This window comes from Solenopsis invicta, chromosome 6 (genome assembly GCF_016802725.1).
Source record: "Solenopsis invicta isolate M01_SB chromosome 6, UNIL_Sinv_3.0, whole genome shotgun sequence".
Lineage (NCBI taxonomy): Eukaryota > Metazoa > Arthropoda > Insecta > Hymenoptera > Formicidae > Solenopsis > Solenopsis invicta.
This window is the reverse complement of record NC_052669.1, coordinates 17,828,870-17,851,244: the sequence shown is the minus strand read 5'-3', so window position 1 is coordinate 17,851,244 and position 22,375 is coordinate 17,828,870. Positions and strand designations below refer to the sequence as shown.

Below are 22,375 nucleotides of genomic sequence, written 5' to 3'. Positions count from 1 at the left end.
ACTGGTGACGAATCGTGGGTTTATGGTTATGACGTGGAAACCAAAGCTCAATCATCTCAATGGAAGCTGCCGCACGAACCAAGACCGAAAAAAGCGCGCCAAGTTCGGTCGAATGTGAAAGTTTTGCTGACAGTTTTCTTCGATTGCAGGGGCGTGGTGCATCATGAGTTCTTGCCACAGGGTAGAACGGTCAATAAGGAATATTACCTGCAAGTTATGCGCAATTTGCGCGAAGCAATCCGCCAGAAACGCCCGGATTTGTGGAAGAACAAAAATTGGCTTTTGCACCACGATAACGCCCCTGCTCACACATCGTTGCTTGTGCGCGACTTTTTGGCCAAAAACAACACACTAATGATGCCGCAGCCACCGTATTCCCCAGATCTGGCCCCCTGTGACTTTTTCTTGTTCCCTAAACTGAAGAGGCCCATGAAAGGATGACGTTACGCTACGCTTGACGAGATAAAGACGGCATCGAAGGAGGAGCTGAACAAGATAAAAAAAAATGATTTTTTGAAGTGCTTCGAAGATTGGAAAAACCATTGGCACAAGTGTATAATATCTTATGGGGATTACTTTGAAGGGGACAAAATAGATATTCATGAATAAATAAATAATTTTTGAAAAAACACAAAATTCGCGATACTTTTTGAACACACCTCGTACATATATTTAAGTCTTAAAAAATTATTCGTTATTTATTATTTTTATTCAAAAAATTGCTCATTTCTGCAGACAAGTTAAAAATTGTGCACCTGGCTAAGATGTTATTTTTACACTTGAATTATTTTTTGCGCTGCGTTATAGATAAATTTTATAATATCTGTTTTATTCCGACAATAACAACTTTGCTCTTCTCAAAAGATTGTATCATTATACAGGTATTGGCCAGACTTCAGTAAAAAAGAAAAAGGCGCCTACAGGCAAAAACCTTATAATATTACATCAACATCTGTTTACTTGGTTTATCTGTATAAGCTTAATTGCGTTATTTTGTGTCTCTGTACACACTCAGAAATTTAATAGCATTCGTATTCAAACAATGCCCGTTTACGCTATTGCTTCAAAAGCCGATCTTCTCAATTCAACAACATGTGGAAAAAAGTTACAGAACCTCCGAGATGCTGTTGATCAACGGATACTGTGGAACTTAAAAGGTAGGTAAAATTCTTAATCATAATCATATTGATATTAATACTAAACTTAAATATTAATCTAAATACTGAAATCGGATTAAAAAAATAAAAAAAGATTGGGCAAGAATGCCTTCAACAGTTGCAGCTAGATCATCGTGCTTGTATTGTTTGTGTGATTTTATATACTTTACTCAAATTCAATGAACTGCATGCCGAATTAATTTTCAGTCATAACACAGTTCTGAACAAGATTATCAAGTAATATCACGTATTATTAAATTGAGATTAATATTAACCCTCCCCTCCCCCTTGAAAAAACTGTAAAGAAATTATTGCAAAAAATATCACCTCAGCCAGGGTTCGAATCTGGGACCTCCCGAATCTCCGATACAGGTGTCTTAGCCAACTCGACCACTGAGGCTGTGATGATATTTCTCGCAATAATCGACTATGAGTTAGAAGGCTTTTCCAAGGCAGCGTGACTTTTAAAGTAGTAGAGAGATATTTTGACCGTTACGGTATCAATACAATGGGCAAGAATGTCTTCAACAGTTGCAGCTAGATCTTCATGCTTGTATTGTTTGTGTGATTTTATATACTTTATTTAAATTCAAATTTTTAGGGGGGGGGGGAGGAAAGAGTTAATATTAATCTCAATTTAATAATACGTGATATTACTTAATCTTGTTCAATTTAGAACTGTGTTATGACTGAAAATTAATTCGGCACGCAGTTCATTGAATTTGAGTAAAGTATATAAAATCACACAAACAATACAAGCACGAAGATCTAGCTGCAACTGTTGAAGGCATTCTTGCCCAATTCGTATTGATACAGTAACGGTCAAAATATCTCTCTACTACTTAAAAAAAGATTATTCATCTTTATTCTGATAACTCTGCAACTCTTCTACAACATTGCAAGGACATAACATTGAAACATTGAAACACTGTTATATTAACGTTGCGTCATGTCTCTGAGACATCTATACAATAGTCCGGGAGGTAATGACACAAATTTTTGACCAATATCGACAAAGCTGATTTTCATTTGTACAGTTGTTTTCGTGTTACAAATGAATAAAATGACCGTCAACCCACGATCCCGCGGAACGGGGGGCTTCCGCAGTGTATTTAAATAGTTTTTTTATTATAACGACTAAAGTATTGAAGTTAGGTAAAATATGTCTATAATCTTTATTGTAGAGCTTATCACGAGCTTCGTTGTTTGTTTTACCTTTCTTTTTGTAAAATAAATATTTTTGGAAATAATTAAAAAAACTATTTTTTTTTCTCTAAGTATATCTCGAAAACTGTACGAGAGCGCCAATTAATTTATAAGGAAAAGTTGTTTAGTATCCTTGCCTCTATAACATGTGTCAAGGTCAACATGATTGGAACTGAGTCCCCTATATTGCATAATTACCCTATTTTTTTCACATATTAGTATGAGTGACTGACGCACGACGTTCCGCAGTTGTCGCGGCTGACGGTATCCTTTCGACATTTTATGTCGAATGTTGTCAATAGTAAGTACAAGAATTTTCAGCTTTGTCGATATTAACTTTTCGTTAATATTAACACTTCTTTTTTTACATTGTTGAGACACTGTGGAAACCCCCCGTCCCGCGGGATCGTGGGCTGAAGGTCATTTTATTATTCATTTGTAACACGAAAACAAATGTATAAATGAAAATCAGCTTTGTCGATGTTAGTTGAAAATTTGTGTCATTACCTCCCAGACTACAAGGATGCAGCAACTACATTTAGCAGACAAAACAGATCAGTAAGCAGTCGGTGATTTTTATTGGGATTAATTTCTCCACTTATAAGTACAGTGAAGAACTAAAGGCAACGACCAATCATATTAAAGAATTATAAGCTCTTACTGATCTGTTTTATCTGCTAAACATATAATCATTATTAATAAAAGAAAAAACAAATGTTTAATTATATTTAAATTGTTTTATTCTTGTATTTTTGTAGAGAAATACACATACTTTAATAAACAATAAATTATATAAAACTATATTATTTTAAAAAAACTTTCATTTAATGGCACTTTTTACAATTTTTATGGAAGTAAAGGTTGCCACATTTAAATGCTTTTTAACATCAGTTACTGTAAGTTGACTTTCAATTTCTTTTAAATTTTCTTATAGCATAAATGTAATGTCTTATACGACGACATTAAGTAATATTAATGATAAAAAAAAGAATGACGTGGAGAGTAAGCATCTCTTGATACTATTCAGAATTAAAGTAGAATTGAGATTATTTCATCAAATCTTGTGAGATTTTACGTTTTCTCTTGCGTGCAGAAGTGTATTCCCTCATCAGATCAGAAGCATATGCATTAGGGTTAAGAAATTAACTAATAATAAGAAAAAGCCGGTACTTATTTCGTGTAAACAGTCTAATTTTTATTTTTAGTTTTAGATTCCAGTGGTGGATATAAACCAGGGTTTTTTTACGGAAATAATTATTGACTAGGCAGTCGTAGCCAATGTCTCGATATAATGAACAGCGATCCTCAACAAGAAATTTTGCCATTCGAATTAAACTATTTTATTGGTCATTTTAGACAAAATAGTACACTTCAATATCGCATACATCTATTCGAAGAGGTAAATTTATAAAACTGTTATCTGATAAGAAGGATAAAAAGACGCTTTGGAATAATATGTTTTATTCTAGAATGTGATAACGCTAGGACTTTGTCTACCAGCATCATGTTCCACACATAATCTAAGCTTTATTTTGGAAAAAATGTTACATGATAAAGATATCTTAATGTTTGACCTTTATTCCGCTGATCTCAATCTGATTCAAGTTAAAAATTTAAAGTACGATGACAAGTTGCTATCCGGTAGCGCGTTATTTTTTATCTGGTAAGTTGTAGAGAAAAAATGATAATTATTTCAAAATACAAACATAATAATATTATGTAGCAATAAGATGTAATAATATTTTTAAAAATTTTATTTTTATCCCTTACAAGAATATAAAGATTAAATAACGTCAATATTTTATTTACAATATAGGTTTAGGGTTTTGTTTCATGACAATAATCGGAACAATGTATGACATATTCGTTTATCAAAAAAGTGTAGAAAAAAATGAGATGAATCAAATTAATAGGAGTAAGTATATCATATTAACACAAAATTTTTACTTTAACAAATTACAATTTTGATGTACTACAGACTTCATTTTCTAAATATTAGGTTTATTTTCTCGTATTAATCTTTTAATTTCTTATCAAATTATTAATTTCTTGTTTAACTATTTACTAGATTATTTAATAGTTTGCTGTGACTCAACTATCATTTTCAATAATTAATAATTAGTAAAATAACATTTTTTGCTATATCTTGCATATTTGCGCGGTTGTATGAATTTTAATTTCTTTAAATATTATTTTTAATTTCAAACTTTAAATCTTTTCACTTTTACATTAGTATTAAAGGTTTTGAATTATGCTTTAGATATCAAAGATGTGTCCAAAAAAGAAATAAAACTAAATTCGTCTACGCATTGGAAAAGTATAATTGGAACAGTATTAATATGTTTCTCCGCTCATACAAATACACGAGAAATGTTCAATACAAAATTAAATGGCACTGTTACGTCCCGACCGAGCGCGGTGCCGAGTCGGCAAAGAGCGCGCGTTTCGGCGGGGCCGGCTGTTTTCGAAGCACGAGCTTCGGGGACCTCACAGCCCAGGGGCGGATCGCGTGACCGGATTTACCGGCGGCCGGGCCCAATTTCTCCGCGATAGGGGATCGAGAGGGGATTTTTATATCGCCTTAGAATGGATGCCGCGAGAGTGCCAAAATGGTTGCGTCGGAATCATTCCACGGCTTGTCATGCTTGTTTTAATGGGGCGTCGTGATTTATCTTTCGGTGACGCTTGTTGGGATGGCGATGGGGCCCTGAAGCTGTTGCCTTGATTGCAGACTGCGCCGGTCAGGCGATGGGTGACCCCCGTCCTTCTTGGCTATCCGGTTGTTCTCAGGTCTCGGTGGTAGTGCCTCGGATTGTTCACTACATTCGCGGTGTTGCATGCATGGAAGCGGGGGAGGTTAGGCGTGGAAATTGAGCAAAAGCGTTTGTGTGTAAACTACCCTTTTATTACTACAAGCATAAAAGGTAAGAAGCAGGTTACAAAGACACAATTTAAAACTACGACTACATTAAAATTAAGTTTATAGTGGATTTTGAACTAGGATTAAAATTAAAGTGGATCTCGAATTAGGATTGGAATTAAAATTAGAGTGGATCTTGAAATGGGATTGGTTAATGTTGGATTTGGATTTAATTTTGAACTTAATCTTGGAAATAGAAAGACTTGCTTAAACTGGTCAGCGCGTACTAGTAGCTCGGGGGGAACTCGGTCGCTGCAATTGCGACACGGAACCGTTCCGGCTACACTAGCCCTGATCTCAACTGTCGAGTTCGAACTGCCCGGAGTCGCGGGCTGCATCCCTATTTATATGATCTCTAGACAAAACTCTGAGAAAAGCGCGGCAAGTCGGTACTCTTAGTGGGGGTCGCTGCTGATGCAACCACCGCTCGGATTTTCTTAAATGAAGAAACTCAAATTTATGGATCTCAAGTGCCGTGCGAGCAAACTTCTCCGCCGCGACCATCCGGCACTGAAAAATGTCAAGGAAGTGTCAGTTCACGATTTTATGACTTTAACGGTCGCGCGACAGATTTCTCTGTCGCTGTAGCTTTCAAGTGCCGTGTGAGCGGACTTTTCCGCCGCAACCACCCGGCGCTGAAAAATGTTGGATTGAGATTTTATTACTTTTCGAGTGTCATGGGCGCAGTTTTTCTCTAGCGACCCTCCGTCACTGGAAAATGTTAATTACGATTTTACGACTTACTGGCCGTGCATGCAGATCACTCTGCCGCAATTATCCGGCGCTGGGAAATGTTAGATAGACATTAGTCTATGATTTTTATGACTTATTGGCCGTGCGTGCAGATCACTCTGCCGCGACTATCCGGCGATGGAAAATGTTAAGAACAAGACGCGACCTGACACTTGAATCTGTTAGTGAATGCCGACTTGCCAGTCTGCTCAATATCGGTGTCGAAAAATTATACCCGCAGAGTCGCAGACGTGACATCCCCTCTCTTAGGGAAAGAAAAATGTTGAATGTAAGTTCAACATTTTTCTTACAAATTACCAAAACTAGCGCTGAATATTCAAATGACAATTAAAGAAAATTTATTATGCTGAAGGACGCTTACTCTTAGGATAAAATGTAAAAAAAAATTAGAGATAGAAATTAATTTAATTACAATCTTTGGGGTGATTAGTACAATTTTCTTTCAAGGCGAATTTTTTACTCTGTTGAAATATTTACGCAATTTGCCATATGATGTCTCGTTGTTGACGTCTTTGTTCTCTTGATCTGAGCTGTCTCGGAGGCTGGTGCAGTAGGAGAATTAGTCGATCCAGGGAGATTGGTTCCTTGAAGTGCAGCTGTTGACTCTGCGTTGACAAAGATATATTCTTGTGTCGGAGGTTTTGATCTCGGGTTACCATAATGTAATAGGAGATTTGTGACCGAGCTCCAAATTGCGCTTAACAGATGTATACTCCATCCGTAGACAGAATGCAAGGCGTATCCGTGTATCATTATGTCAATTACAAGTTTTGTTAGGCGAGCGATAACAAAAATAGCAAGCACTCCTGCACTTGCTGAACCAAAAGTTACGAATCCGCTCCATATCCCCTTGCCTGTATTCTCTGCAATGTGGTTCAGGGCTTGTTCGTCGAGCAATCTCATCATCGAAATGCTCCCGTGTTCAATAGTCTGGCCCATTGCGCCTCGTGCAATGGCATTCAAAGTGTACGGTCGTTCGACAGGAAACATAATGTGATTCCTTAGGCGGTCGAGGTCTTCTGGCGTGTCTATGCCGCTCGTAGCTAGGTAGTCCGGTCTGACATATTTTTACTTTGGCTTTGTCAGTGGTTGAATGATGGGTGGTGCCAGTATTATGGTCGGCCTATTGTCTATGCGATACCATGTATCCTGTACCTTGTACATACTCGGAATAAGGTTATTGCAATCCCGTTGTGTTCCTTTCTTTGTTAGAATTCGAGAACGGGGTATCACAAAATAAGAGGTATTCCGGTAAGTGACCGGAAATTCGTTGAAACAATTTTTCGAGTGCCTTATTTTGCATTCGACGGAGACGCACTTGATTAGATGGATGACTTCTCCACTGGTAATTGCCGTATAGCCTGGAGTCTTCATAATGCGAAAGGCCATTTCGTCTGGTGCGATGCTGGCCAATGAAAGTGCGTTCTGAAGGACTTGTGTTTCTAATGTACATTTTTGTTCCATGATGTCGCGGTACAATTGTGTGAGTTGCGTTTTTATATGCTTCTCTACGTAAAGAAACTTTGAATTTACGTAGGTGAATATGTCCAGATCGTTTAACGCTATTTTCGATCGGGTTTTAAAAGTGCGGCCCTTTTGTGTTTCCAAAATCAGTAGCCTGGGGTGTTCCGTTGGGTACAATTTATAGCCGCATACGTTGATTTCTTTTCCTTCCAGCTTAGTTAGTGCAAAGGTCGTCTCACGCGTGGTGACGGTGTAGATTATCGGTGACGTTTGATTCGGTTTTGGGGAGAGCCTATTTGCCAAGCCTTCGTAAATGACGTCATAATGATCGAATCGGCAGCTATCTATGGTAGCGATGCTCCAGTACGTTTCCAATCCGTCGGTGTCCTTGCACATCCGGTTGGCTGTAGAACATCGCGTGCCAGAGGGTAGTATGATCTCCTTCGAGGATTTTTTAACGGACGCTTCAAAAGTGCGGAGGACGATTTTCACGGATACTTGGATAATTACCTGCTCCCAGTTTCCATAACCATCGGAGTATGGTGCGCTTACGCAAGTTGCGTCCGTGCCGGCTCGTCCAGCCAGCGTGACGCTGCGCCAGTGTGTGGTGTTTGGTTGCAACCGGTCAATGACGGCTGAGCCGAGAGTTAAAGAGCCTGTCTTGTGAAGGCGACGGCATCCGTCGGCTCCTAAATCTCGTAGGTATTCCTTGCGTCTGTCCTTAACGACAGATATATGGGAATGCATTCCGCAATAGTACACCGTTCGATCTATTTTAACTAGGCACTGAGTCACAGAGATTTGGTCGAAGTCGGACAACTGTAATAATTGCATATACACTTCCGTGTTGACGGATTCAAAATTATCCACCTCACATGTTCCAGTAATAAAAGAGTCGTGATATTGAGTCCCTCACCGCTGCAATCGTATCCAACGAGTTTGTTTGCAATTAACGGTAATGTGGAAAGAATAAAGATGAGATATGGATCCATGCTGCGCCTTTGTATTCGGCGGTCGCTTCTTTACTGCCGACGATCCTTTGCCTGCGTCGGGTCTGAGGGTCGGGTCCGGAGAGAACATCGTGGCATCGCTATATCTAAGGAGGAGTAGGGATGTTTCCTACGGCTAACTTAAGTTTATCGGTGTGGACCGTACGCGTTTTATCTCTTTTTATTTCTAGCTTAACGTTTTTGTTTTCTAACACTTTGATTATTTTATAACGTCCTATATATTGGCTAGATAGCTTATTTTTTAATGGTTCCCTTAGCATGTACACAAAGTCGCCTATATTAAAATTTTGGTCGCATTTTTTGATCATAGTAATGTTTGGATCTTAATTTAGAATTGATTAAATTCTTGCGCGCTATATTCTGGACTTCGCAAATTTTATTGAATAGGTCGCTTAGATATTGGGAATAAGTTTCATTTTTCTCCATATCTAATACAGGGTCGCTCGACGGAGTTTCGGCGACCTTTCCAAAACAGCTCATGCGGCGTGTACCTTCATGCACGCTGGTATTGTAGGAAAAACACGCTAGTCTGAGATACTCGTTCCAGTTATCCTTTTCAACAAATTGTTTCAAATATTCACACAGAACATGGTGAGATCTTTCCACAGAGCCGTTCGATTGCGGCCTATATGCAGTGGTTCTGCATTTTTTGATTTTAAATTTTCGTGCCACATTTTTCATGAGGCTGCTTCCGAAGTTTCTACCCTGGTCAGTGAGAACCGCTTTAGGAGCGCCAAACGTGCAGATGAATTCGTTCGCAAACGCTTCGGCTATGTCTGGGGCGGTAGTACGCCTTAATGGAATAGCGAGGAAATATTTGGACAAAAGGTCTTGAATGGTCAGAATATAACTGTGCCCGTCTTCGGTCATGGGCAGAAGGCCCATAATATCCATAGATATCTTCTCGAACGCGCTGTTCGGAGTGTCTGTCAGAGTCATTGGTTGTCTGGTTTTCAATCGTACTAATTTCTTTAATTGGCAATCACGACAGTTGCGAATAAAATTTTGTACATCCTCTTTTATTTTAGACCAATGATATCTGTATTTAATTCTATTCAGAGTTTTAGTGACTCCTTTAGGCTACCTATCGCGGAGCAATGATTTTCCTTGATGATATCTGTGCGGTCTTGTTCCGAGGGAACCTTTATTTCGTTAGAACAAATTATAATTTTAGCCGGAAAGTCTCTAAATTCTCGCGCCAGAAGAGTGCGAACTGTATCCCGGGTGATATCAATAACGGGACCTTTAGCTAATGATACAGTCTTGAGCTGGAGCTCGTTGACTACATCACGAAATGAGCCTATCACTTCTTTTAATGTTTCTAACTGTAAAGTGGCGAAAACGCGATCTTCAATTATAAGAACGATTAAATTTTTCTTCCCTAAATTAATGACTTTTGCGCGGCCAACCATAGTTTCCTCTATCCGCGGTAACTGATTTGACTCTTGTAGAATGCGTGTCCTGATATCACACGGTTTGCCATTGAGCATTGTAAAGATTACGATATTATCATTACGAGTCTGTAGACTGTCACGTACGTCGATTATTTGAGCTCTGTTTGGAAGTGGCGGTTCGTTTGCAGGGTCTGAGAGGGGTTCGTCTGATTCAGAGTCACTTTCGCTGTCGGATAATGATTCTACTTCTGAGGGAAGATCGAATTTTACGACTTTTCAAGGGCGCGATTTTTCGGTCGCAGTTGGTTCAAGTGGAGGCGTCAGGTCGGTGTTTTGTGACGGATTTATTGCAGGCGGCTGTCGGTTTTTAATGCGTTGGGACCGACGAAGCGGTGTAGTGTTTTGTTTATCTTGGGACAAGGGGAAGATTCCGTGCGAAACAGGGTTTTGAGACAAAGCGTCTGCGTTTGCATTTGCTTTTCCCACTTTGTATACAACTTCGTAGTCATACTCAGCTAGTTTTAATCGCCATCGAACGAGTCGTGAGGTGGGATCCTTTACCGAATGTAACTAAACAAGAGGTTTATGGTCGGTGACAAGGGTAAATTTCCGCCCGTAGAGGTACGGTCTAAAGTAATTGACACAATAAATAATAGCTAAAAGTTCTTTTTCTATCGTCGAGTAATTACTCTCGACGGTGTTCAACAGACGCGATGTGTAAGCGATCGGTAAATCTTTCTCTATAGTGCCTTGACTCAGCACGCCGCCAATAGCGTAATCCGAAGCGTCGGTTGTCACAACAAAAGGTTGCATGAAATCCGGATACTGTAGTATTGGTTTTGAACATAATGCTTGGCGTAATTGCGTGAAGGCCTCCTCCTGCGCTCCTGACCAAACGTTTTATCTTTCTTTAATAGGGTTGTCAACGGCTTTGCGGTCTTTGAAAAATTAGGTATAAACCGGCGATAATATCCGGCGAGTCCTAGGAATTGTTGAATGTTTTTAGTGCTTGCAGGCCGGGGAAATTTCTCTACGGCTTGGACCTTTTGTGGGTCAGGCTTCACACCGTCCGCGCTTATTACATGACCTAAGTATACAACCTCTTTCTTCAGAAACTCACACTTGTCTGGTTAAAGTTTCAGATTTGCTTTTCTGAGTCTGTCGGCTAACTTATTGAACTTAATAATATGCTCACGCAATGAGCTGGCATATAGAACTATATCGTCGAAGTATATAAATAACTCTGTGCCTTGCAGGCCCGATAACACCCGATCCATGAGGCGTTGAAACGTCGCAGGGGCGTTTTTCAGCCCGAACGGCATGCGGTTAAATTGATAGTGCCCATAGGGCGTGGAGAAAGCCGTCTTCTGCGCATCTGCTTTATGCATCTGCCTTATGCATCTGGTGAAAACCCGACACTAAGTCAAATACGCTGAGGTATTTTGCGCTGCTTAACTGATCTAAAATTTCCGTGATATTCGGCAGGGGGTATGCGTCACCGACCGTTTTTTTGTTTAGAGCGCGGTAGTCTATTACCATGCGCCATCTTTTATTTCCTTGAGAGTCGGCCTTTTTCGGCACAACCCACAAAGGAGAGTTATAAGGAGAATCGGAGGGGGAAATAACTCCGTTCTCTAGGAGGGTCTGAACTTGTGTATTTATCTCCTCCTTATGGATGGGGGGAAAGTGATATAGTTTCGTATGGATTGGAATTTCGTCGGAGGTAATGATCTTATGAGAGGTTACGCTCGTACAACCGAGCTTGTCTTTTGGGAGTTGAAATAGGTCACTATGCTTCTCTATAATTTCATTCACGTGTTCCGATTCTTTGTGATTTAGATGCTCGAGTCGAAGTAGTTCTTTAATCTTTTCGATGCGGTTGCCATCGGAGGCGTCTACCGTGGATATAAAAGCTACGCGATGCCCTAAAGCAAGATTATCTTTTACGTTGATTGGATTTAGAATACTTTCCGCGCTGCTAACGGGGGGATTTTGAGAAGTAGAATTGATTTGATTTAGAATATTTTCCGTGCCACTAACGGAATTTTGAGAATTAGGAACAAATGAGTCTAGAACTTTTCCCGCGCCGCTAACGGGGGGATTTTGAGAGATAAAGTCAAGTTCTTGTAATTCAATTGTAGGCACGATTAATTCGCGATCTGTATCGCTTGAATTTACTACTTGGATATAAACTTTTCCGTCTCTGTTTGTAACAACGGCGTCGCCGAGATATACGCCCTTACAGACGCTAAATCGCGGTACGTATCCGACGGCTACCCCTGGGTTCTTTATCCTAAGATAAAAGGTAGCTCTCGATCGGCCCGGTATAACCACCGTTTCACGATGAGCAAAAGAAATCTTGGTTTCTCGCCATTGGACAACTCGATTAACAAAATCTATACTTGCGGAGACGCGGAGGAAGTCCGATCCTAGGATACCTTCCTGCACGATCGGAAAATTATTTGAAAATACGTGAATGTGCATGAGATAACCCATGAAATTAATTTAAGTGGACCCGAGTGTTTCTACTTGCCCGTCGGTTATGCCGCTAAGGCGTAGCGTGTCGCTCCGACATACGGGTGTCTCGGGGTGGATGCTTCTTTCCTTTACAAGATTTGGTGCAGCCCCTGTGTCGACCATGAAATTTGTCTCTTGCAGGAGGCCGACCGCATTTACAGCGATGGTGGGGGCATGAGAAAAGTCTGAAGGATTTAGGACTGCGACTCGGGCATTTTGCCTGTTGTCGCTTCGATGGGATTGACTGGACGCGAGCGGGGGTGGGGAGGCCTGTCTCAAGGAGCGTCCACCCGCCTCGAGGGGCTGTTCTCGTTTCCTTGCCTCGCCTGAGAGTATTATACTCTTGTTTTCGGCATTCTTCGATTTCGTGCCCGGAATATTTACAATATCGACACCATTTTCCGGGCGAGTTATTGTAATTTCGAGAGGCGTTATTATCACTGCCTGCTCGGGCCGTTCTATTATATCGATAGCTGTCGTTACGACTAAAGTCGTGGGTATCGCGGCGACGAGAGTCATATGTCTCGTTACGGTGCGAATCGTGGTACCGGGCGCTTTCCGCTCGCCAATTGTCTCATGGCGGGCTGCTCGGTTGCCTAGCCGGCAGATAATCGCGTTTATACAGGCATACGGATGACGGCGTTAAATCGAGGGTGGAACGTCTCTCTGTGCCGCGCTTCAGTTTACGTAAATTTTCGTATCTCTGAATCTCTAATTCGTCTCGTTTTGCAATTATTTTAACCGCGACAAATGCTTCGAAGGGGCAAAGCTGTTTTTCGGGTTCAAGTTGCAAACGGAATCGTAACGGTAAATCCGCGTAGAAAGATTTAGCTGTTAACTCATCGATTTCTACAACGACCTGAGGACTCAATATACCGTGAGCTCGACGCTCCGAGTTGAGAATGGCTACTCTAAGCTCTTTTACGCGACTAATGTAATCTAAGATGTGTTTATTGGCCTTAAGATAAACCGTACTGAGTTTTCCGCGATACTGGGCTATAGTATTAGCGGACCCAAACGCTCCGTTTAAAAGATCGATTAACTGAGCTACTGTATCACAGGGCTCGTCTTCCACCGCGGAGTATGCACGACCACGAAGTTTGTTTATTAACAATGTTACGTCCAGAGTTGAAGTAGGATAGGTAAGACATGGAGGGAGAAAGGAGAGACGTAACAACTTGAGAATGTGCCCACGAGGCACAGGCAGGCCGCGTCGACAACCCAGAATATATGGATCAATGGGTCCACAGCGGGGGGCCCAATGACAAACACTCAGGGTGTTCCGCGTCCCTCGGTCCTGTTTTGAGGCAGCAAATTTAATTGCTTTACCTCGGGATCGAACCTAGTGGTTGGCTTAATAGAGCAAGGGATGATGAGTGAGGTGGAGAAATTAATTAAACTCCTTATAATCAGTCATTGATTTATTGAAAGAAAATGTGAAAGATAAATATGTATAAAAAAAAAGGATTAATTCTATGTAAAAGTAATTTATTACAGATTAGAGCTGGTAAGGCCCACAATTTAGTAATACAAAAAAAATCCGCAGACTCGCGATACAAAGCTCGAAGTTAACAATTAAATTATGCACATTTATATATACATATATATATATATATATATATATATATATATATATAATTTTATATATACTATATATATATTTACATTTATAATATTCTATATTAGTGTAACAAACAGAGTATTCGCAAGTGTGTATGTGTGTCTATATTGGGACTTCATTTAATACGGCGGTATTGGGGCGAAAGTGATTTAAAAATATTAGTTTGGGAATTAGATAATATTTTGGATATATATGGGGGAGATACACGGGGACTGGTGCATCGGGGGGAGACAGAGAAAGGAAGACACGGACCGCTTCGAGGTCAAATACTTCGGGGCCGATAGAGAATGCGCCAGGAGGGAGTGGGACAGAAGAGATCGGAAACATTGAGAGAATTAACTCTAGCGACTGAAGAGGACCAGGGGCAAAATAACAACGTGGGGGGGAGGTGAAGGTAGCTCCTCTACGATCTCTATACTGAGCGCGGGGCTAGGAGAACGATCCTGGTCCTCGAGATCATGCGATCCAAGGATCGGAGGGGTGGAGCAAGGTTGCTCCTTCTCCTCGTGGGGCCCTACGTTTGGGAAATCCGCAGGAGGTTGATCTTCCTCCAAATTGAGAATCTCAGGGGTCGGAGATCCCTGAGAAGAGAGCGAAATGGGAGAGTCCGGGAAGATTCTATAGGTTATTTGAGAATCGGGGGAGTCGGCGCGAAGAAAATTATCTATGGGGGAGTCAGCGCGAAGATTTTCTACGGGGGAGTCGGGGCGCGGAGAATTATCTAAGGGGGAGTCGGCGCGATAAAAACTATCTACTGGGGAGTCGGCGCGGAGAAAATTATCTACGGGGGAGTGGGGGAAAAATGCGAATGGGGGAAGTCGCTCTTCTTCCGGTGCGACCGGCGAGTACGAGATAGGGGGGCAAAGTCGATTGACTTGGGCGGCGATCTGGTGGATTTCCTCCTCAATGGCTTCGAGGCGGCGGATTCGGCGATTACGGCGATTTCGGCGGCGCTTCGCGGCTGCTCGTGACCGGTTTTTATGAATTTTGGGGACTTTATTCACTAAAATAAAAAAAAAAATATTCCGTTTCTCTCTTTTGGCGAAAAGTTAAAATTTAGACAACCTCTCGAGTTAACTCGAGTGGAGTTCGAGTGAAATCGAGGGAAAAGATCGGAAGTAAAGAAAAAGGGTTCGACAGAATCTAAGGGGAGAGAGGGAAACGAGAATTCTTACGAGAAAATCCCTAGAAAGGAAAGGATTTAAAGATAAAGAAATTCTTTCGGATTAACTCTTACGAGTTAATCCCAGGAAAGAGAAGAATTAAAAATAAAGAGTTTCTTTCGGATTAACTTTTACGAGTTAATCCCAAGAAAGAAAAGAATTAAAAATACAGAGATTTTTTCGGATTAACTCTCACGAGTTAATCCCAAGAAAGAAAAGAATTTAAAGATAAAGAGATTCTTTCGGATTAACTCTTACGAGTTAATCCCAAAAAAGAGAAGAATTAAAAATAAAGAGTTTCTTTCGGATTAACTCTTACGAGTTAATCCCAAGAAAGAAAAGAATTAAAAATACAGAGATTCTTTCGGATTAACTCTCACGAGTTAATCCCAAGAAAAAAAAGAATTTAAAGATAAAGAGATTCTTTCGGATTAACTCTTACGAGTTAATCCCGAGAAAGAAAAGAATTTAAAGATAAAGAGAGAGAGAGAGAGAGAGAGAGAGAGAAAGAGAGAGAGAGAGAGTATGGAGAGGAGCATGGAGAGGAAAGAGTAATAACCTCAATAAATGTATTATGTTCAAAATCTTTCGCGCTAGAGAGAGAAAGGGTGTTCGAAGAACGAGAGCGAAACAAACGGTTGATTCGGGACTTACTGCTTGCAGATTGTAGCGTGAGTCGATGCAGGTGAATGCTATTCTCTCGGAGCCGCAGGGCTTCAAACTGGGCCGGACTCGGCGGGAGGTAATAGATCCGGTCGGGGGTGTTCCGGGTCCAATGGACAATGGTCCGCAGATCCCAACCGGGGACGTTTGAACTGACACTTTTTCCTCTCGACCGAGACTTGCGCTGCGCACGAGTTTAAAGGCCGCGGATCCGAGAGTCGCAGAACTCGGGCATGCAATATGCCACGGAACTGCGATTCGGATGAAGACGAGACTAGGCTGAACCGAACTGTACGGTCTGCGTGAAGCGAACTGTGTATTGTGAACTGCGAACTACGAACTTCGTACTGCGCGCTCCGCTGGAAGACGCACCTATTTATACTATTTTTCATCTATGATTCCCTTTGTCCCTTCGAGGGCCGTGTGCACCACTTTATTCATTAATACACCTACGTGCAATATTTACTTTTACGACTTTTTTATATTCCTCGGTAATTGTTATCCGAGAAAGCGGCAGGTTTGACAATTGAACTCTCAGAAGCATTAAATGTCAAAAAATTCTTTGATTTGTCGCTATGCGGGTGTCGGGCATCAGAACTCAAAGGGATGCACACGTGCGTCTTCCAGCTCCCTGATTTTACTATCTTGGGTGTTTCCGGTATCGAGCAACGGTGTTACCTCAGATCTCCTCAATTGATGAATTTATAACTACTTAATTCGTGACATCCGGTTATTGCCGTGAGAGTCACCGAATTCTTGGGCTCGGGGTGAGATCACCGTCGCTCGCCTGTTAATTAGAATATCCGCTGGTTGCGAAGGAAAGAATCGTTACTCCGCAGGACGTAACAACAATCTCGTTAGTGATTTCTCGTAATTTGGCGGTACAATATCGCAGGCACGTCGGCATGCGCGTGCAAATTGTGAAAAAGGGACGCCAAAATGTGTTACACCCTTGATCGCTTCGCGAAGAGATATCTTAGGCATGTGCGTTGCATGCGCGTCGGGTACAGGTTCATTAAATGAGGAATGCCGATTGTTAGAATCAAAAAATGGCTGTCCTGGAGGTAAGCTCGGACTATGCGCTTCCGGACGTCTATTTTTGACCTAGTGCCTGAGTGAATTAATCTCGCGCATCATCTCATTCTTTAGCGCCGCGAACATATTTCTTACGTCGGATGCAAGAGTCAAATTTACTTCTTTAGTGCGTTCAAGTGTTCTGCGTTCTTTTTCCAACTGCATTCTTTCGCGGTCTATCGCGGCGGCTTTTGTCTTTCGCTCGTCTCTTAATTGTTTTTCATGTTTATCTTGTGCTAACCGTACTGCATCTAATTCCTCCTCGATGAGGGCCGTTTTGGCCATGGTTTTCGCGAAGTTGCGGGTTTCCATTATTGGAGCGATCGATTCCACCGCTGTCACCAGACAATTTAACAATTATGTTACGTCCCGACCGAGCGCGATGCCGAGTCGGCAAAGAGTGCGCGTTTCGGCGGGGCAGGCTGTTTTCGAAGCACGAGCTTCGAGGACCCCACAGCCCAGGAACGGATTGCGTGGCCGGATTTACTGGCAGACGGGCCTGATTTCTCCGCGATAGGGGATCGAGAGGGGATTTTTATATTGTTTTAGAAGGGATGCCGCGAGAGTGCCAAAATGGTTGCGTTGGAATCATTCCACGGTTTGTTATGCTTGTTTTAATGAGGCGTCGTGATTTATCTTTTGGTGACGCTTGTTGGGATGGCGATGGGGCCCTGAAGCTGTTGCCTTGGTTGCAGACTGCGCCGGTCAGGCGATGAGTGGCCCCCGTCTCTTTTGGCTGTCCGGTTGTTCTCAGGTCTCGGTGGTAGTGCCTCGGATTGTTCACTACTTTCGCGGTGTTGCATACATGGAAGCGAGGGAGGTTAAGCGTGGAAATTGAGCAAAAGCGTTTGTATGTAAACTACTCTTTTATTACTACAAGCATAAAGAGTAAGAAGCGGGTTACAAAGATACAATTTAAAACTACAACTACATTAAAATTAAGCTTACAGTGAATTTTGAACTAGGATTAAAATTAAAGTAGATCTCAAATTAGGATTGGAATTAAAATTAGAGTGGATCTTGAAATAGGATTGGTTAATGTTGGATTTGGATTTGATCTTGAACTTGATCTTGGAAATAGAAAGACTCGCTTGAACTGGTCAGCGCGTACTAGTAGCTTGAGGGGAACTCGGTCACTGCAATTGCGACACGGGACCGTCCCGGCTACACTAGCCCTGATCTCAACTGTCGAGTTCGAACTGTCCAGAGTCGCGGGCTGCATCCCTATTTATATGATTTTTAGACAAAGCTCTGAGAAAAGCGTGGCAAGTCAATACTCCTAGTGGGGGTTGCTGCTGATGCAACCACCGTTCGGATTTTCTTAAATGAGGAAACTCAAATTTATGGATCTCAAGTGTCGTGCGAGCAAACTTTTCCGCCGCGACCATCCGGCACTGAAAAATGTCAAAAAAATGTCAGTTCACGATTTTATGACTTTAACAATCGCACGACAGATTTCTCTGTCGCGGTAGCTTTCAAGTGCCGTGTGGCGGACTTCTCCGCCGCAACCATCCGGCGCTGGAAAATGTTGGATTGAGATTTTATCACTTTTCGAGTGTCGTGGGCGCAGCTTTTCTCTAGCGACCCTCCGTTACTGGAAAATGTTAATTACGATTTTACGACTTACTGGCCGTGCATGCAGATCACTCTGCCGCGACTATCCGGCGCTGGAAAATGTTAAGAACAGGATGCGACCTGACAGTTGAATTTGTTAGTGAATGCCGACTTGCCAGTCTGCTTAATATCGATGTCGAAAAATTATACCCGCAGCGTTGCGGACGTGACACATAATAGCGGTTCTTCAGGGCTTAAAAGTTTTAAATATGAGTATTATAATTGCATTTCACTGCATATATTTTGGAATAAATTCTTTTGGTGAGTACATTTTGGACTTTTCTACAGAATGAATAATTTTTTGTTTCTTGTTTTTCATTTCATATAATAAAAATTGCTTTTTATTTGCAGGGAATAAAGTATGGATATGGAAAAATATGGCAAATTTTTATAATTTACTTAATCCAATGATTGGATTTGTATCAGTCGATATTTATTTCTTTTCAAGTGAGTTTTTGGTAGCTCATTAGTATTTGAGGGATAAAGTAAACAAAATTCCGATTAAGCCAATTCGATATAGAGAAAAATTAAATAAACTTTTTATCAATATAGTAAAAAGATTTCTTCGGTATGTTTTTTGATTTGCAAACATAATAAACAATAATAAACATAATAAAATTACTAATTTAATGAATGAAATAAACATATTTGCATGATGTATAAAATTTGAAAATTAATTTTTAATTTTAATATTTGAATAAATAATTGCTTTTTTTCACATTAATAATTAAAATTTTTGTTAAGGTTAACACCAGTTTACATAATGGTATTAGAAATATTGCAGTTAAGCTCAGTTTGGTTTGACAAAACATCGCAATTTTACATATCCGAGAGATTTCACGAAACTTGCGCAAAATATTGGTGGAGAAATCTTCTGTTCATAAATAATTTCTTCGATGTCGATGCAATGGTATGAACACATTTAATTAAAATTGTCTTAAATTAAAATAATACGTTAAAAATGCAATATTGAAATAATAATTGAACTTAAAACTTTTATTCTATAACTTTCATTACAGTGCATGAATTGGAGCTGGTATTTAGCCGTTGATACGCAATGTTATGTAATTGTTTTAATGATATTAATTTTATCAACTAGGTAAGTAATCAATTGTAGATTATAGATATAGTAGGGGAAACTGGGGCTCAAAAGGGTACAATTGCGTTTTATTTATATACTTATGAAAGAAACAAAGGAAAGTTATTGTAATCCTTAAAGCGCTAAAATATTATTTAATAATAATAATATTCTTAAAATATTATTTAATATTAATAAAAAATGATTATATGTTTGTTCCTGATAATATGAATATTATACAAGAAGAAAATAATATTCTTATTGTTACAGATATCATGAACTGTATAGACTTTCAAATGTTTTATACCGCCATGGACAAGAATAAATTCATTTATTATTGGTACAGTTACAAGTTATATTTTAATTAAATTAAATAATAAATTATTCTGGAAAAAGGTTAAGTATTATTCTTGTGTAACAGAGAAGAAGAGGGTATTACGGCTACTGTGGACATAATGGCTATCCCCATTATCTCCATTATTAGGTGACGAATTCTAATAATTGTTTATGAAATTATTCAATTAGTAGCCCGCCGTTTTTTAATAGCGTTAATATGCCAATACACAATAGCTTACAATTGTTATAAGGCATTTTTACTTTCGAATACTTCTAAACTTTTTCAAGATACAGTAGCATTTAATTACGCATATTTTCTTGTTTTTAAACTTGAGTGTATAATATTATCACATGAATGTAATTCGTACACTGCGAGTTATGCAGAGTTAAATAATAACATGGGTTTTTGTTAATACGGTTTTTTAAATGAAATTTTTATATTAAAATATTTCTTTGATAAATCAATTGTTATTCTAAAAGGTGGTATTCAGAAATATTAGAAATATCATTTGATGTTTGCTGTTTAATGTTATACGGAAATAAAATGATATTTCTAATGATATCTCTAAAGTCTTCAAACGCAGAAAAATTTTAAATCAGGAAAATTCAAAATAATAGAAAATTAAAAATATATAATTGTGTAACAAAATACTGTGTTTTTTAAACCAAACCGATTTTTTAATAATTATTTTTGGGTTAGCCATATTACTACCACTTTTTTTCTTCCACCAATTATGCAGTGCGTCACATTTTATAAATTACGTCCTAAGTAATAAATATTTTATTCATTACTTTGAGTCTAGAATCAATTAAACAACACTTTAGCAAATATAATCGTTCAAATTTCAATATAAAATGTTGATTATAAACAAAGTTATACAATAAAATGAGAATGGGTGCCATATTATCCTCTTCTCCTCTATTAAAAAAATAAAGGAGAGTAGTAATTATGGAATATATAAATTATTATAATTTATTTTTAATTTTTTAATAAATTTATTAATATATGATACAATAATGTTTGATATAATAAATAAATATGTATTATAATAATTTGATATATATTTTAGAAAACTATAATTCTATCCCAAGCAACACAGTTACGTTTAATAAATGTTTAATAAACGTTTAGCCGAAACGTTTTTGTGATGTATAAAAATACGTTTATTAACCGGTCGAAATGTCTCGTATAAAAACGGTATTTTACACTAGTAAAAAAAACGTTAAATAAACGTTGTAAAGTAAACGTTGTTGTAGATATAACGCCTGTGGCCGCACTCTACTCACGAGAAGATCCCCCGCGACGTGGCCACCTAGCGGTGGCGCCAGCACTCACTTGTTAAATCCATTTCAATCCGAAATTACAGGATTTCATAAATTATAATTAAATCGAATTTTAATGCGATGTGACACGCTAAGACGCTGACAATTCTTGTGTGCCATTTTTAAATAAAGAGATATTTTGATGACAACATTATAAATCACAAAAAATTTATATGTAAACTCTCTGAAGATTATTAACTTTTAAATATAATGAAATATCTTATTTATATTATACTTTTTACGTCTCAATTATTATAATTATATAATTACATTTGAAAGAACACGTTTAAAAATTGTCTTATAAAACGTTTTTATAACGTTTATTAAATTGGTACAAAAAACGTCTCAAATTTTAAACGTTTATTTTTCAGTTTATACGTATAAAATTGATTTTCAACGTTTATTAAACGTATTCTTAAACTAACTGTGTTGCTTGGGATGTTGGTGCGTCTTTTGTCTTGCCAGCTCTTGTAATATTTTCGTATTATTTGCGATTTACAAGCAATATGTATCTGGATTAGCTATCGCTGTTTATGTTGGTTTACAAAAACGCTTTGGTCTATTGGTATTGCATAGATCGTAATAGCGTGTGTTACTAAACACGGAGGTATGTTCATTTATTATTATATAAATTTATCAAAAAACAGTGTTTGTCTAATGTGTAATGTATAAAAATGCATATATACATACACAGTATACGTATATGTATATATAATACATCAAGGGGAACCACTCTTGAATTCTGGTATACAATCCTCTAGAAGGCCATTGAATTCCTCGAAGTCCGGTGAAGTCTGATGAAGTCCGTTGAAGTTGGGCATAGACCGATGAATTTCGATGAAGTGGCCATGGTAGCCACTTGAAGTTTTTAGTTTTCGTAATAAATTTGTGGTTGAAATTGATTACCAGAGAGTACACATGCTGTTTTAAAAAAAAAGGACATCTAAAGTTTTGATTATACCATTTTGCAAAGAACAAGTTAGCGAATTTCAGCGTAGTTTGATAAAATCTTGAAGTCAGAAGTTCAGGTGTATGTGTACACCTATTTTCTAAGTGGTTACCCCCTCAATGTACGTATAACG

General features: G+C 39.2%; 1 protein-coding gene across 2 annotated transcripts; it reads left to right on the top strand.

The window, feature by feature from the left end:
• The first annotated feature begins 16,664 nt into the window (after nt 1–16,664).
• LOC120358065 (O-acyltransferase like protein-like) lies at nt 16,665–20,198 on the top strand. 2 transcript variants are annotated; one of them, XR_005575026.1, is made up of 5 exons: nt 16,665–18,817; nt 18,908–19,003; nt 19,301–19,466; nt 19,576–19,655; nt 19,905–20,198. XR_005575026.1 is itself a non-coding variant. In XM_039450689.1 (3 exons), exons 1-3 carry the CDS (start codon nt 19,320–19,322, stop codon nt 19,957–19,959), a joined length of 282 nt encoding a protein of 93 aa, XP_039306623.1. In that variant the 5' UTR covers nt 16,665–19,319; the 3' UTR covers nt 19,960–20,198. The 2 variants fall into 2 exon arrangements, 1 of the variants encoding a protein (XP_039306623.1); XM_039450689.1 differs by having other exon boundaries at nt 16,665–19,466.
• The last annotated feature ends 2,177 nt before the right edge of the window (nt 20,199–22,375 follow it).

Excerpts from the sequence above, each read along its gene's own strand:
- LOC120358065 (XM_039450689.1), top strand. The coding sequence starts at position 19,320 with ATGGTATTAGAAATATTGCAGTTAAGCTCAGTTTGGTTTGACAAAACA. Across the intron at positions 19,467-19,575 it reads TCTTCGATGTCGATGCAATG|TGCATGAATTGGAGCTGGTA; the intron begins GTATGAACACAT and ends CTTTCATTACAG. Across the intron at positions 19,656-19,904 it reads ATATTAATTTTATCAACTAG|ATATCATGAACTGTATAGAC; the intron begins GTAAGTAATCAA and ends TTATTGTTACAG.